This window comes from Girardinichthys multiradiatus, chromosome 5 (assembly GCF_021462225.1).
Source record: "Girardinichthys multiradiatus isolate DD_20200921_A chromosome 5, DD_fGirMul_XY1, whole genome shotgun sequence".
Lineage (NCBI taxonomy): Eukaryota > Metazoa > Chordata > Actinopteri > Cyprinodontiformes > Goodeidae > Girardinichthys > Girardinichthys multiradiatus.
The window spans coordinates 10,760,246-10,775,968 of NC_061798.1; the positions used below are offsets into that span (position 1 = coordinate 10,760,246).

The 15,723-nt window shown below is 39.5% G+C and overlaps 1 protein-coding gene across 5 annotated transcripts; it reads left to right on the plus strand.

The window, feature by feature from the left end:
* The first annotated feature begins 3,445 nt into the window (after positions 1–3,445).
* On the plus strand, positions 3,446–14,008 carry lyl1 (LYL1 basic helix-loop-helix family member). 5 transcript variants are annotated; one of them, XM_047366807.1, is made up of 5 exons: positions 3,446–3,726; positions 3,912–4,154; positions 5,080–6,482; positions 8,475–8,572; positions 11,955–14,008. In XM_047366807.1, the coding sequence occupies exons 3-5, from the start codon at positions 5,728–5,730 to the stop codon at positions 12,473–12,475; spliced, it is 1,374 nt and encodes a 457-aa protein (XP_047222763.1). In that variant the 5' UTR covers positions 3,446–3,726; positions 3,912–4,154; positions 5,080–5,727; the 3' UTR covers positions 12,476–14,008. The 5 variants fall into 5 exon arrangements, with proteins under 5 accessions (XP_047222763.1, XP_047222765.1, XP_047222767.1 ...); XM_047366809.1 differs by having other exon boundaries at positions 5,083–6,482; XM_047366811.1 differs by having other exon boundaries at positions 3,912–4,150.
* Positions 14,009–15,723: the final 1,715 nt, after the last annotated feature.

Here is a 15,723-nt window from a genome sequence, read left to right on the forward strand (position 1 = left end):
ACACACACTCTTATGTTAAATTGACCAGGAGGAGGACGTAGCAGTGTCGCTCTGAGATTACAACAATCCTCTTTTGATTTCTTCCTCATTCAAGGGAAAAGCAGAAATTGTTTGTTATCGTTTGTTTCTATTATTATTCTCCATTTGCAGTTTGAACATTTAAACTGGGCTTTAATGAGCAGCTCAACAATTCTCCTTGTGTCTGTTCTAGAGAAACCTGTGATTGCGTGAGGATTACCCTAAGAACGAGGGGAGAACCAACAATGTAAATATAGAAACAGAGACTTCCAACTGAGATAAACACAACTAACATCTTGAATAATTTATAGTCAACGTTTAGTGTGGCCAATTTTTCTCATTGCATTTAGTTTAACATTTAGGTTTGGTATTTTCAGCACAAAATAACTCTAACTATAAAACTAACTTTGAAACTCCCACAGATACAGAAAATTGACTCACTCAGAAATGCTTGAATATTTTATGACAATACTTAAAGATATGGACAATTTCGTCTCAGATTTACTGTTCGACACCTCTACAAATCCTAATTTATCCTTCTGTTTTATTAAATTTCTAACAAAATTAGAATCAATGCAATTTTTTTTGCAGAGTCAATGCAAGAAAACAGATTAGATTCATTCACTAAAATATAATGTAAAAGCAGGGTTTTTGTTTTATTAAGTCTGATTTGTAATATCTATGCTGCAGTTTTGTTCTTTAACGCATGTGTTAGGTACTTTTTCAGTTCTACCAGTCTAATGTACTGTTCTGCACAGGAAATCTAATCCCAAAGGATTTATTTTTGTCCCTTGGGTTGGCTTTTTATATGTTACAGGCAAATTCATGTTGCATCTGCGGGTGCACCAGTGCCACTAAAACGTTTTTCCTTTTCAAATGGAGTGATCAACCAGAACCACAGCTGTTGGACGCACAAAACTGTGACAGCCAGTAATGACACTGCCTGCACTCTGATTCAGACAGCCACCAGTGTTTATAATGATGATGGCAACAATGGCAAAGATGACAACAATGACAAAAGATAAAAAGAAGAAAACAATGATGTTGATGATGATGAGGGTGCTGACAGACTTACTGCTCTGTAAACTGTGTTCATTCCCAGGACCTTGAAGGTCAGGTAACGTTAAAGGCACACTAATGTTCGCGCTTAATGTGTCTGAGAAGGAAATGACTGGGGGAACGTGAATGAAGCGCTGACCTCGAGGACGGTGGCGAGCAACAGATTGGGAGGAGGAGAACAGGTCGGCATCGCGGGGAACGGTTAGGAGACAGATCAGAGGAAGGAAGTTCAGAGCTGTCGGCGCCTGAAGTTGCTATGATGGTGATTCAAGTATTTATCATTAGTGGCACAGTTGTGTGGTATAATATCAATGAAGCAACCAGGGACAAAAAAACCACCAGCTGATCCACTGGCTCATGAACTAAGTACCAGTGTAACACAGCTGTAAATATGGGATTGGGCCTTTAACAGGCAATTATTTCTATACTTTTTTAATATAGCTTGAAGAAAAAAATACCCAGCCCAATTCACTAGAGCTCAAGATGACATTGAATTAGTGGGTCAGTGCTAACTGCTAGATGTTAAATTCACATCTATTGTTTTCACAATTTGTTGTGTTACCACAACCTTCAATGTGGTACACTGCACTACTTAGGGTATTATGGATTGACAGTATATTTTCAACATTTCTTAAAAATAAAATGTGTGTATTGTTTATAGCTCATTCACTCTGATATCCAGAAAAAAAAAGCAGTGCGACAATCTGCCTTTTAAAGACCCTATGTTTAGTGAACAGAGCCCACTTGTGTGTAATGTTGTTGTTAGAGAACATCAGTGAACAAACTGCATCATGAAGCCAATAAACACAGCAGACATGTCAGGATAAACTTTAAAGCAGGGTTAGGTTTTAAAACAACACCCAGAGCTTTGAACATTTCACAGAACATCCATCCATCCAAAGATGTAAAGAGTATGGAAGAACTACAAACCTACATAGACATAGTAAGAGAAGCATTCATCAAAAAGGCAGCCAAGAGGCCCATAATAACTCTGGAGGAGCAGCTAGGGTCCACAGCTCAGGTGGGAGAATCTGTAGACATTGCAACTATTAGTCTGTGCTTTATAAATCTGGCCTTCATGAAGGGGTGGCAAATAGAAAGCCATAAAGAGTTTCCTTTGCATTTTGTTCCCAAGCTATGTTGGGGACACAGCAAACGTGTACGAAGGTGCTCTGGTGAGATGAAAACCAAATTGTAACTTTTAGGCCTACATGCAGGGTGATATGTGTGGAAGAAATCTAACACTGTCTATTGTCCTCAACAGATCATCCCCAAGGTAAAACACAGTGGTGGCAGCGCCATACTGTGGGTTTGCTTTTCTTCAGCAGGGACACGGAATCTGGTCAGAGTTTACTAAAATGGTTAAAGCAAAATGCAGGGCAATGCTTCAAGGAAACCCGTTACAGACTGCTAAAAACTTGAAACTGAGGCAGAGACAATGACAATGACCTGGAATATACAACCAGAACTATAATGATTGAGATTAATGCCAAAGTCCAGCTCAAAATTTAACTGTGCCAGAAACTGTACAAAAACTTGAAAACTGCTGTTTACAGATGGTCTCCATCCTATTTAACTGAGCTAGAATTAAGTTGTAAAGAATGACCCAAAACTACCTTCCCTGTGTATGCAAAGCTAGTAGGAATGTATACCGCACGTAAAAAGACTTGGAACTGTAAATATAACAGAAAGTCAGACTACAAAGTATTGACTCAGGAGCACTGAACATAAATGCATAACACATTATTCTTATTTTCATTTGTAAAATGTTTTGAAAACCATGTTTTCCATTTAATTTAAATAATTTACCTTCACTATTATGCAAGATTTTGTGTCTGTCTGCCACATAAACTACATTGACTATTGTATGTTGTAATGTGTCAACAGTGTAAAAGCTCAAAGTTTCTGAAAGCATTTGTAAGGACCTACCTGTCTCCTATATGTATAAAATGAACATGTAATATTTACACAAAAAAGTTACATTTATGTAATTTTCCTATAAAGGTAAACCTTCAGATTAAGTATATTATAACAGAAATATGTGGCATATTTCCTTTTGTGCAAACATCCAAATGCACTTTTCATATATATTTTCCCAAATTTTAAAGTTGTGAACATTACGGGCTCTGTTTATTGTAATGTGATGTCCATGAAATGGCACATACATGCTCACAAACAGTCCAACTCCCTCAGAAGTCTGGGACTGACCAGTCCAACGCCATGTTTATGTGGGTGTAGGTGTGAGCATGCGTGCGAGTGTGTGTGTGTGTGTGTGTGTGTGTGTGTGTGTGTGTGTGTGTGTGTGTGTGTGTGTGTGTGTGTGTGTGTGTGTGTGTGTGTGTGTTGGTGTGTGTGTTGGTGTGTGTACGCTGGTGGTGGGGGACCGCGGAGGGGTAGTTGTGGTTCCTTATCTGCAGACCACAGGCAGCTTTGAGCCTCTTATCAGCTGCCACCACATTGTACTAGCACATCCTCTTGTCCAGCAGGGAGCGGAAAACTCTCCTTGCAACACGGTTCCCTTTCTCTCCCACCTCTCTTCACTCTCCCACCTCTCCTTCACCAGAACCAGAACTCTGGCAACCAACTAAATCATTGTGTCTTTTTGGCGAAGAAGTGGGATAGGGATAGACGGATTGGCAAAAGACACAGGTGAGAATTACGCAGGGACAGTGAGGGGGGTGGCAGGAGAGACCCCAGTTGTCTATCTTCATGCTTTCAATACATCTTTGTTAAAAAAGGAAATATTTGTGCTGCAAGTGAGACCTCTGGCTAACTGTATTTCTATTCAGCTGTTTATTTGACAACATTTTTACTTATTTTTATATTATTTGTAGATTTGAAGGGGATTCACGTGTGTCTAAAGGCATTTTTGAGTAATGTCAGACAGTTTGGCTCCAGTTGTGACCTCAGATACCGACAGGCGGACGCTGACGGGCTTGCATGGAGTGCGGCTGAGCAGAGGGAGGAGGGAGACGGCGTTTAAGTGCTGCACACATACAGCATGCGCCTTCTCAGATCATTTCGACTCTGATGGATTTTGCAAGACAGACAGACAAGGAGCCACACATTATGTGTCAGTGAGTAATCATGTTATTTCTGTTATCTTTTAAATTTTTGATTTGTTGTGAAAATTAAAATAGTCTGCAGTTTATTTTTGAAGTCAAATACATAAGGTTGTATTTAACGTGCCATATGGTACAGGCAGGACATTCGAAAAGGCTTTCAGTGAAATATAGTTAAGATGGGAATATTTTGGTTTACAAGAAAGAATTTGTATTGTAAAAAGATAAAAATATTAGACAAAATGTTTAATTTAACAGGTACAATATTTACTTTTTTTCTCAAAATTCTTTCTAATTTGTCAACTTATTGTAGACAATAAACAAATAATAAAACTACAAAATAAAGTAAGAAAAAAAGAAAAGAAAATACAATACAACACCATATAAAAAAAAAATACAACAACAAAAAGTAGAAAAACATTTATTTTAATTTTGCTCTGCTGACTTGCAATACAAAATAACTGATGAAGGCAGCTCGGTCGTGGTTATTTACAGTCCAGTTAGATTTTTATCAGAGCTCTGTTTAGGTGTTTCCTCCAGGCTTGTTTTAATCAACATATTTTTGCATAATGTTTAAATTTAACAGCTCTGTAAAGAGATTTAATTTAACTCCACTTGCAGGAGTTCTCCCTAGACATCTCAGAGAAGACGGAACTGTTCAAAATAAAGTCACGATGACCAGAAAAGACAAAACAGGAACAATTGCTATTGCAAAACCTGAAAATTAGAAGCATTTTTGCACTGCACTAGGGAAAAATAACTGTTTCTTGCTAAAGTAGGATGACTAATTTTCTCAGTATTTAGCTAAATTCAGCATGTCCAAAGCTGCAGCATGAAATGAAAGACTTACAGTTAGATTTCAGTGACAGCTGTCAGAACTGATCTTTCAAGCATATGTACTGCATATCCTGAGGTTTTTTTAATTCTTTCTTTTGTTCAGCAGATTCTTTGATATCTGTCCAAACTTAAAGGATCTCGGCCCTTTCAAATCCTTTCAGGGATTTTGAGTCACATCCTCAGAGTATACACACACACACACACACACACACACACTAGAGATAGTCACTGGAGGCTTGTTTAGAATATACACTTTGCCACTCAGGATGTATTGTAAGAAAGTTACTGACATCTACATTAAATTAGAACACAGGACCAACCTCTGCTGTACACCGTAGCTGGGTCCAGGGGTAAAGAAGTGACCCTTCATTCAGGACTTTGAGAAGTGCAATGCTTTAGTTACCACACACTGACCAGAAAGTCATCAGAAAAAAAAGTCAGAGTGGTTCAGATCGAAGCTTTCAGGGAGCTGTATGTCATCTGAAGCTACAACATCTAAGGCACAAGAGACCTTCATGCTGACCCTGCAAACACTAATAGGATCAGATGGGTTTTTGATTAATTAGAGGAAACTCTACCTTGAAGAAGAAGACCTGATCAAAGTCAAAGGAGTTAGGGCCAGACGTCATCTTTACATACTTTTATTGATGAACATGACACCATTAGTTTATCTCACGGTTGATGAAGAGGAGCATCTTCTGAAAGAAGCACAAGGTTGGTAGTGACTATATTTTCCAAAGATCTCACCACCATGATGGAAAAACTGAAACATTCTGCTCCACCCGCCTCGCTTCCTGACCTACCTTGTACCACCTCCTCTTCCTCTCCATCATCTTCATCCTCTTCACCCTCCTGTGCATCTGTGGAGCCACACAGTCCTTCAGCATCCTTGGATCACATTGGAAGCCCACCCCCCATAAATAATACTGGGCTAACGGAACATATGAATGTCTCTACTGCAGCCATGACTCGGTGTCCCATCATCCTGACAACAGTGTTGAGCAGTCACCAAGCAGGTGCATCTGATACACCTGAGTCAATCGTTAGGGAGACGGAGCAAGATGACGAGGTGGGAAAACTGGAGGGATCAAAAAGCTCTGCCTCTAATGCAGCTGAATCAACAGAGAGGTCCCCAACCCTTTCTTCTCCACCTCCACTGCTTCCAGCTCCAGCCAAGACTTCTCCTTGCCCTCTGCCCCCTACGACTTCCACTGCTGTCCTCTCATCATCCTCACTCTCTTCTCTTCCTCCACACATTCCAGTCATCAGCCTCGGTCACAGCAAGCCCCGTTTACCTCTCCTCAATACCCATTTGACTGCCCTCCACCCAATTCCCAGCCTCATACATGGACCAAACGGGGACATTTGGCGGAGCCAGCAGAACTGTTTAACCATGGTCAGTCCTGGAGCTTCGGGATTATCTGGAGATCCTGGAGGCCCCTCCACTGGTCCTCCTGGGCCCCTCTTGGCTCAGCAATACCTGCCTGCACACCCGTTCCTCACCAGGTGAGATTTGGTTTTCATATTCATGTACTGTATATCATTCCCAACTATTTGCCTAATAACCTCTTCAAATTCAGCATAATGTACATCAGGCTTGGTCTTACACTATCACAGAGCTCATAGTTGTTCATTTATTTATCCATTGAATATTGGAAAAAAGGCTCAATTTCAGTCAGATTAGATGTAGAGTCTGTCTTGCCACAGATTTTCTATTGGATTCAGTTCTGGACTGGATGATTCTAACACCAGAATATACTTGGTTTAAACCATTCTATTGTAGCTCTGGATGTATATGAGGGTATTATCCTGCTGGAAGGTGAACCTGTGGTCCGGGTTTTTGCATCCCCAAAGCATGATGCTGTCACCACCATGTTTCCCTGTGAGAACAGTGTGTTTGGGTCAATGTGCAGTGTTAGTGTTCTGCCACACACAGTGTTTTGCATGTAGCTCAAAAGTTCTAGTTTGGTCTTTTTGACCAGAACACATTCACATGTTTGCTGTCTCACCTACATGGCTTTCTTTCGACAATGGCTTTCTCTTTACCACTTTTCCATAAAGACCAGATTTGAGACCAGACTAAGACTAACTCTGCTTTAAATTTACTAACGTCATCCTTGACCTGTTCTCTACGTTCCTTGGTCTTCATGATGCTGTTTATTCACTAATGTTCTCTAACAAACCTCTGAGGTCTTCACAGAGCAGCTTGGTTTATATTGAGATTAATTTTAACACAGGGGGACTCTATTTACTAATTGTGATTTATCTAGGTATGTGAGAGTAAAGGAAGTTCAATGCAAAGCACACCACATCTTCAGATGTTTCTTAAAAAAGAAAAGAAATCAAACCCATATTTGTTCTTCCTCTTTGCTATGTGCTTTACTTTTGTGAGTTTGAACACATCAAAGCAGCTTCTAGATGTTACACCTGGAATTTTTGGGATGCTTAAAAAGCTAATGATGGTTAAAAGTGATAATGAATCAATTTCCTGTTAATTCTATACCTAAAGCTCTTCTATATGTGGCACAAAGTAGATGAAAAAACAGCCTCTTTCTGATCATATGGTCAAGAACAGCAAGTTTTATCGCAATCAAATTAATCCTAAAATTCAGAAATCTGCCACAACTGTCAAATGCATTTTCAGATACAGCTTCAGTAATCACACAAACAAAAGACTGATAAACAGCAGTGAACATTATATGTCCTAGTTGAGAGTAACTTCCTGAGATGTGAGCTGTGATTATAATCATGCTCAGTAACAATGCCAAGTGTCTGTTTTATGTGAAATCCAAACTGCTGGGATTTCACGACTTCCCACCATAATTGACAGTGGCCTGCATTACACTGTTCCATGAAAATGCCAGCAGGATGTATGTCGTGACAAAATAATTAATATTTCTTTGCTAAATTTACACCAAAAAACATTTGGGTTGTTACAAATGAGTTGAGTTATGTGTGGCACGCTAAGGGCAAAGAAATATTGAAGAAATCAGATTTTAAAATATAGATTTGGTCTTAGTTATGTCTAAATATAGCAAACAGACAAAAGACAACACAGCACACCTTTTCAAGCTCTTTTTAGGGGTGAGGGGATCGGCAGCTGCTTGCTCACTCTCATGAAGAAGGCTTCCGTATGCAAGCCCTCCCATTGCTGGTTTCTGTTCCACAAAGGAAGTTTTCTACTGTTTTGCAGGATGAAATAAGAAAGTAAATTATTTTTCACAGCGGACTAATCTGTGACTTCTCCATCAATGAACATGTATGTGGTACAAGGTCATCCCCACTATTTTTCTCAGATTAAACGGGAGAATACTGTTTAAGATTGGAACCACGGAACCACTGAATCAATGCCACCATAATAATTACACCTCCATTAATGGCATGGTTCCTCCCCACGCTCTCTTTATGTAGCAGCTTCTAAAAGCATAGGTGGTGGAACATCCCAACCTGTTTTTTTCTTATATTTCTTGTTCTTTTACATGTGTTCTGATTTACTAGTTCCTATTTGGGACCCTCAGGAGGAAGCTATGGTGTCAACAACAACATCCGCATAAAGAGGAGGCCCTCATCTCATTTTGAGATGGAGATCAACGAATGTAAGTTTCCATAAAGATTTTGAAATGGTTAATGTTAGCATTTTTTTCAATCATTGTTGCAAAAATGATTTCCACTGCAAGAGATGTGGTGCCTGATCCTTAAGTTAGTCATATATCCTTGAAATATTTAACAGCTTCTGTTTCCAACACTATTCTTATTAATCCCTGCTGAATATCTAAATAATTATTTTTACACTATTGAAACAAAAAAACAAAGTGAATGTTTAAAATCTGTTTTCAAATGTGACAAATGTATAGGTTAAGGGTGAAATTCATTGAGCAACGCAATTTTATTTTTGGTTTGTTTTTTTCACACGATTTGGCCTCTCTCTGTCTTTAAATTTGCACTGGATTAATTTCACAGATTGCACCATAAATAAATGTAAAGTAAGTCACCCTTACTTAGCTTTAAAGCTGGTACAGAGGTGATCAAAGAAATATAGTATTTCCTAAAGAAGTGCTTCAATTCCTCATCTAAGGAGGCCCACCTCAAAAGTTCAACCTCTAATAGTGTCAGGGAGGAATCCTGTTCGCCCTTAAACGAAGCATTCCCACATGCGAATATTTTAGCAATACTAAGTATGAGAATCTCTTCTACAGAGTTCATTGCGAATTAGCAATATTTAGAGTTTATTTGTTTTATTTAACCAAAAGCCCAGCTAGAGATAGACGTTGTAAGGTAGCTTAGGCTATAAATGTCAAAGTGTATGGTATTTGCTAAACCTTAACTGTTGCCCCTAAATAATTAATAAATTCAGTTTAATTCAATAAAAATCAATAAGTGGTGCGGACGTTCTTAATGTACCTCTAAAGACTGTAAAACACAGTGGAGAGATTCATCTCTTTTATTTATTAATATAAAGATGAACAAGTTAAATTTAAATAACATGCATTGATTTAATTTAGAGTGTATCATATTGTAAAATTATAGTATGTTGCATATACAAATATGTATATTCAAATTTAATAACACATTATTAATAATATACTATTAATGGCATTCTTATACTTTCAATTCTAAATGAAATATAAATAAATGAAAAAAGGGTTTTTGGTTTCTTTTGCTGGGGGGTGGCGGTACACACGCTCACCTCCTCCTGCTCTGGTCTTCCTCGTTTCATCCTTTGTGCAACATCTGAGTGGGCAGAGGTTTCTCAATGCATCTCACCAGCACTGCAAAATGAGGATGAGAATTTCTCCAACAAAGTTAATTTCTTTCAGTTTCCTGTGAGTAATAGACCTGATTTCAGTGTTGGAGGGTTAGACTGACCACTGAATTCTTAAAAAAACTGAAGAAAACCTAGGTAAATATGACTATGTAGTGATAAATACAGGGGTTGGACAATGAAACTGAAACACCTGTCATTTTAGTGTGGGAGGTTTCATGGCTAAATTGGACCAGCCTGGTAGCCAGTCTTCATTGATTGCACATTGCACCAGTAAGAGCAGAGTGTGAAGGTTCAATTAGCAGGGTAAGAGCACAGTTTTGCTCAAAATATTGAAATGCACACATCATTATGGGTGACATATCAGAGTTCAAAAGAGGACAAATTGTTGGTGCACGTCTTGTTTGCGCATCTGTGACCAAGACAGCAAGTCTTTGTGATGTATCGAGAGCCACGGTATCCAGGGTAATGTCAGCATACCACCAAGAAGGACGAACCACATCCAACAGGATTAACTGTGGACGCAAGAGGAAGCTGTCTGAAAGGGATGTTCGGGTGCTAACCCGGATTGTATCCAAAAAACATAAAACCACGGCTGCCCAAATCACGGCAGAATTAAATGTGCACCTCAACTCAACTGTTTCCACCAGGGTCAATATACACGGCCGGGCTGCTATAGCCAAACCTTTGGTCACTCGTGCCAATGCCAAACATCGGTTTCAATGGTGCAAGGTGCGCAAATCTTGGGCTGTGGACAATGTGAAACATGTATTGTTCTCTGATGAGTCCACCTTTACTGTTTTCCCCACATCCAGGAGAGTTACGGTGTGGAGAAGCCCCAAAGAAGCGTACCACCCAGACTGTTGCATGCCCAGAGTGAAGCATGGGGGTGGATCAGTGATGGTTTGGGCTGCCATATCATGGCATTCCCTTGGCCCAATACTTGTGCTAGTCCTGCCAAGGACTACCGAACCATTCTTGAGGACCATGTGCATCCAATGGTTCAAACATTGTATCCTGAAGGCGGTGCCGTGTATCAGGATGACAATGCACCAATACACACAGCAAGACTGGAGATAGATTGGTTTGATGAACATGAAACTGAAGTTGAACATCTCCCATTGCCTGCACAGTCACCAGATCTAAATATTATTGAGCCACTTTGGGGTGTTTTGGAGGAGCGAGTCAGGAAACGTTTTCCTCCACCAGTATCACGTAGTGACCTGGCCACTTGTATATGTCATTCCCAAGACGTATTGGCCGCAAAAGGAGGCCCTACACCATACTAATAAATTATTGTGGTCTAAAACCAGGTGTTTCCGTTTCATTGTCCAACCCCTGTATATACATATATACACTACTGGAAACATGCATATTAATCCTAAGTATTGTTTAAAATGTTATTTCAACAATAGTAAAAACATGATTAGTGCTTTTAAAAATTCCTGGACTTTAATATTGAACTAAAATCCTTTCGAGTAGCTCAGTTGGGAAAGCATTGAACTAGTACTTGAGAGGCCTTATCTTTGAAGGTGGGTCTTGTTTTACATTACTAAATCTCAGGTAAAACAAGGGGTGGTGGTCCCTGGGTGGTCAAGGTGGTGCAGGATGAAGTGTAGTCCCAAGTTGACTCCATCATCCGCTGACCTCTTTGCCTGGAAAGCAAACTACAGGTGGATCCAGCAGGTGGCCAATGATGTTCTTCAGCTGCTTCAACACCAGTTGCTGGAAGGATTTGATGACCATACACATCGGGACGACACAAAGTAGTCATTTAACCCCGTGGTGATGCATTTCTTGGGGTTGATGATGGAGCGTTTGAAGCAGGAGGGAAACTCACACAGCTCCAGAGGTCCAGAGACTTGTTGAAGATTCAAAAACTCCACTTTTTCAGTATGCAAAGCAATTGGTTCTGGCTGTGATTAAGATATACATAAATATTTGTTAAGTCATTTTAATGTGGACAAAATGCATTAGCACAGAGAGAGACTGTTTGGTAGAGCTATTATAGTAGTGAAACTTGTTTTTGTGGAAAACTTGACATTAAGGAAATTGGTTTATACTCATTGCGCTTTGAGAATTAGCCTGAAACTTTTGGCTGCCTGTTTATGAATAATAAATTAATTCAGTATTATTTTACCATTTGTTGGCAATTTAAAAATATATATGCATGCACTGTCTTGTCAATTTATTTTTTTGTTATGTGTTTCTGTCAGGCCCTCCTCAGAAACTTGCCCGGCGGGTGTTTACCAACAGTCGTGAGCGCTGGCGGCAGCAGAACGTGAATGGGGCTTTCTCTGAGCTCCGAAAACTCATTCCTACGCACCCGCCAGACAAGAAGCTTAGCAAGAATGAAATCCTGCGTTTGGCTGTGAAATACATCAACTTTCTGGTCACACTGCTCAATGACCAGGCCCAGGACAAGAGCCAGAACTCAGCCGAGGACAAATCGGAGGATGATAGCAGTGCTGCTGGGTTGGACAGTGACAGTCAGAGGACTCTGTTTCAGAGGGACCCACCGCCTGCAACAACCCGTCCTGCTGCTTTGGCATCAGCCCACAGAGATTCAACTGACTCAGTCATCGCATTGGCAAACTCTCCAGCAACATCTAGCTGTTATGGAGACACAGACAGCGAGGAGAGCTTTGGGGCTAAGACCTCTTTGGCGACACATGGTATTCTGGGAAAGGTTAAAGATCAGATAAGGATGGTTGCTGCCACAAATGATGAGAGGTGACTCTAAAAGACAGCAAACAAAGACCTTTACAGGCACTGGAAGGAAAGTATAACATCTGACAAACCAAAAGCAGCCAAAAATGTGTTTTTTCCTTCATTCAACTAGTGTTTGAAAATCCACTTCTAAGTCTGAATAAAAAGTGCATCTTGTTGGTATTTCATACTTTTAACAGCCTGTGTTTCTATAGCAGTGTCCAAACATATAATTATAGTGATAGTGAGGTTGTGGGAATTCATTAAACTGTTGCTTTGTGGGAGATTGAGGCATGAAGCAGAATAATCAAACAACCACAAACCATTCATCTGAACCAAGCTAAAGTTCACTGCAAAGTATACAAAACCCACTTTCAAAGTTTGTCACGTTAAAAACCACAAACATCAATGTGTTTTATGGGGCTTCGTAATGTATAAGCAAAATTTAGAATACATGGTTTTCAAACTTTTTTGTTAATAAAAAACTGAAAAGTGTGGCATAAAATTTGTATTCAGCCCCCTTTCCTCTGATATCCTTAAATAAAATCCAGTGCAATCACTTGCCCTCAGAAGTCACCTTTTTATTAAATAGTGTCCACCTGTGTGTAATCTCCGTATAAATGTGGCTGATCTGTGAAAGTCTCAGAGGTTTGATAGAGAACATTAGTGAGCAAATAGCATCATGAAGACCAGGGACCACTGCAGACAGTTAAGATAGAAAGGTGTGGAGAACTAAAACTGCACATCACCCTGAACACATCATCATAAAACATGGTGGTGTCAACATCATTCTGTGGGGATGCTTTTCTCCAGCAACGACCTGTGCTGGATTGGCCATTCAAAGTCCAGACCTAAATCTAATTTAAAGTCTGTGACAGGACTTGATAATTGATGCTCACAGATGCTCTCTGTCCATTTTGGCTGAGCTTGAGCTATTTTAAAAGGAAGAAATGGGCTAAAAAAAAAAGTAATTGCAGCAAAAGGTGTTTCAAGAAAGTAATTATCCTGTGGGATGAATACAAATGCATGCTGGATATTTCAGAATGTTTTATTTGTAAAGTATTTTAAAAACCAACGTATTATTGTTCTTCCACTTAACACAAATGGCCTACTTTGTATTATTCTATTACTATATTCTATTATAACACATGGATGTTTGAGGTTTTGAAAATGTGAAAAGGTTGAAGTTTTATGAATAATTTTACAAGGTACTGCCACCTTCAGATAAGGCAACAGCCATTCTGGGTTCACACAGGTTCCAGTAACGTCTTGCCTCTGCTCAAGATTAATTTATATTGAAAAGTTCAGGCAAAAATGGCTCTACATTTTTCAACCCACAAAAATGTCTTGCATTAATTGTATTTTGCTCCAGTCTGCATCTCAGAAGTTTACATGTACAGTTGTGATCTTCACTGCACCAGCAGAAAAGCTCATGGTATTTGCTGTATTTAACATTCCTCCTGTTCTTGTTGGAAAGCAGCGGGATCGATGGTTTCACCATGAAGTTGTGACACACTTCCACCAGACAATAATAAAGTGTGTTTTAGTTTGCTGTTCCTTATTTGACATCCTCTTACTGCTCGCTGAAGACGACTCACAGTCAGCACTATTTCTCAACACATCCAAATGTTTTTGCTGCGCTCAGATCAGGTAACATTTGGCTTCCCTAAAGGGTTCCGTAAAATGTAATCTCAGTGAGATTTGACTGCAGCAAGCAACAACCGTTAAAAAATATATAGATATTAGGGTTGGAGATTTTACATAATTTTAGTATTTTACCAAAAACATGCAAATCATACAACCTTATGGTCCTAAGTTTGTTATCACATACATAAACTGTATCAGGATTGTTTCTTCAGCAAGATCGAGCGGGAATTTTCTAAAAATATGCGTAAAATTTCCAGCTCTGTGGGTGCTTCTGCACAGGATGGTCATAGATTTATGAGAGCGACAGTTTTGGCTGTGCAGTTGAGGTTGAAGAAGGTCAGGATGGATGTGGTTTAAGATGGGGTTAAGCACGGTGGAGGAAAGCGAAAAACTGCGGGGCGAGGTTCAGCTGTGGCTCTATCAAGTGCCCAGGAAACGACTACAGTTGGTGCTGTCTCACTGATGGCCAACGAGCTTCCTGAGGGAGGGGGTGGTGGCTGCATACAAGTGTTTGTTCAATGAGAGGTTTTTTGGTGTGTGGGTCAGTGATCATTAAATGAGAGAAAGGAGGATGATAGGCCCCCCAAAAAAAGAACGGATTGAAAAAACCCACCAGGATGCTCTGGGAACCCTTGTGCAGCCAGTTTGAGGATCACACAACAGGAAGGACAGCTTTCACAACACTGCTACAGCTGCATCTGCCCGCTCTGCTGTGCCAAGCTGCTCTGTGCCCTCCCTGATTTTTTCAAAGGGGGCTGCAATCTCAGACATGCTTACACAATTTAAATGCCTTCAAAATTTTTTTATATATATAAAACAAACCAACTTTTAGGTTAGATTTATGTGTCATAATGAGAAGTTTAACCCTGCTTAATTCTGCAGATTCAGGTTTTTAATGCTGGGCACACTGGCTTAATTTCACAACTAAAAGAGATGGTAACAGGAAATTTAGTAGAATGGAGATAATTCTCAACTGTGTGATCATTTATTTACCTTAGTTCATCTTCTCAATTTAAATAAATCAAACATTAAAGGGAAAGGCCAGGGTTTTTTATAGCAAGGTTCAATTCAAAGGTTATACGTGGTTAACATCATACCTGCAGAAGCTAACTTTCTTGGTGTCTTCATTTAATTCAAATACAGATCATCTGTTTCCAGAAGATGAAGCTAACAAATAATAAGAGACCAAAGCATCAAACAACTCCATTACCAAACATTTCATAGCAGTTTATAAAAACACTATTTTATGAACCTTTAAACCGTTGTAATGTTTGCATTAGGTGTTGTTTTTACAGAGAAGCCATCAATCATTTACATGAGGAATGCAGATAGAAGGCGATGCATCATCAGTGATCTTCCTTTGTGAAAGACATACTAAGACCAGAACTTGTAATAAATTAATTGCCATTGTGTACAGATATTGTATTAGGTAGATACTCTGACCAGACAGACTATACATGGTCCATTCTTAGTATGCATTTCATACCTTCTCTTACCTCCATTTCTTGTATAGATTGTTGCTGGTCTCTTTTGAAATAACCACTCAATGCAAACCTGACAGTTGCTTGAAGGCTCATAAAACAGAATTTGCATAAAACCACCATGATGTTTTTGAGGCTGACGTTTTTC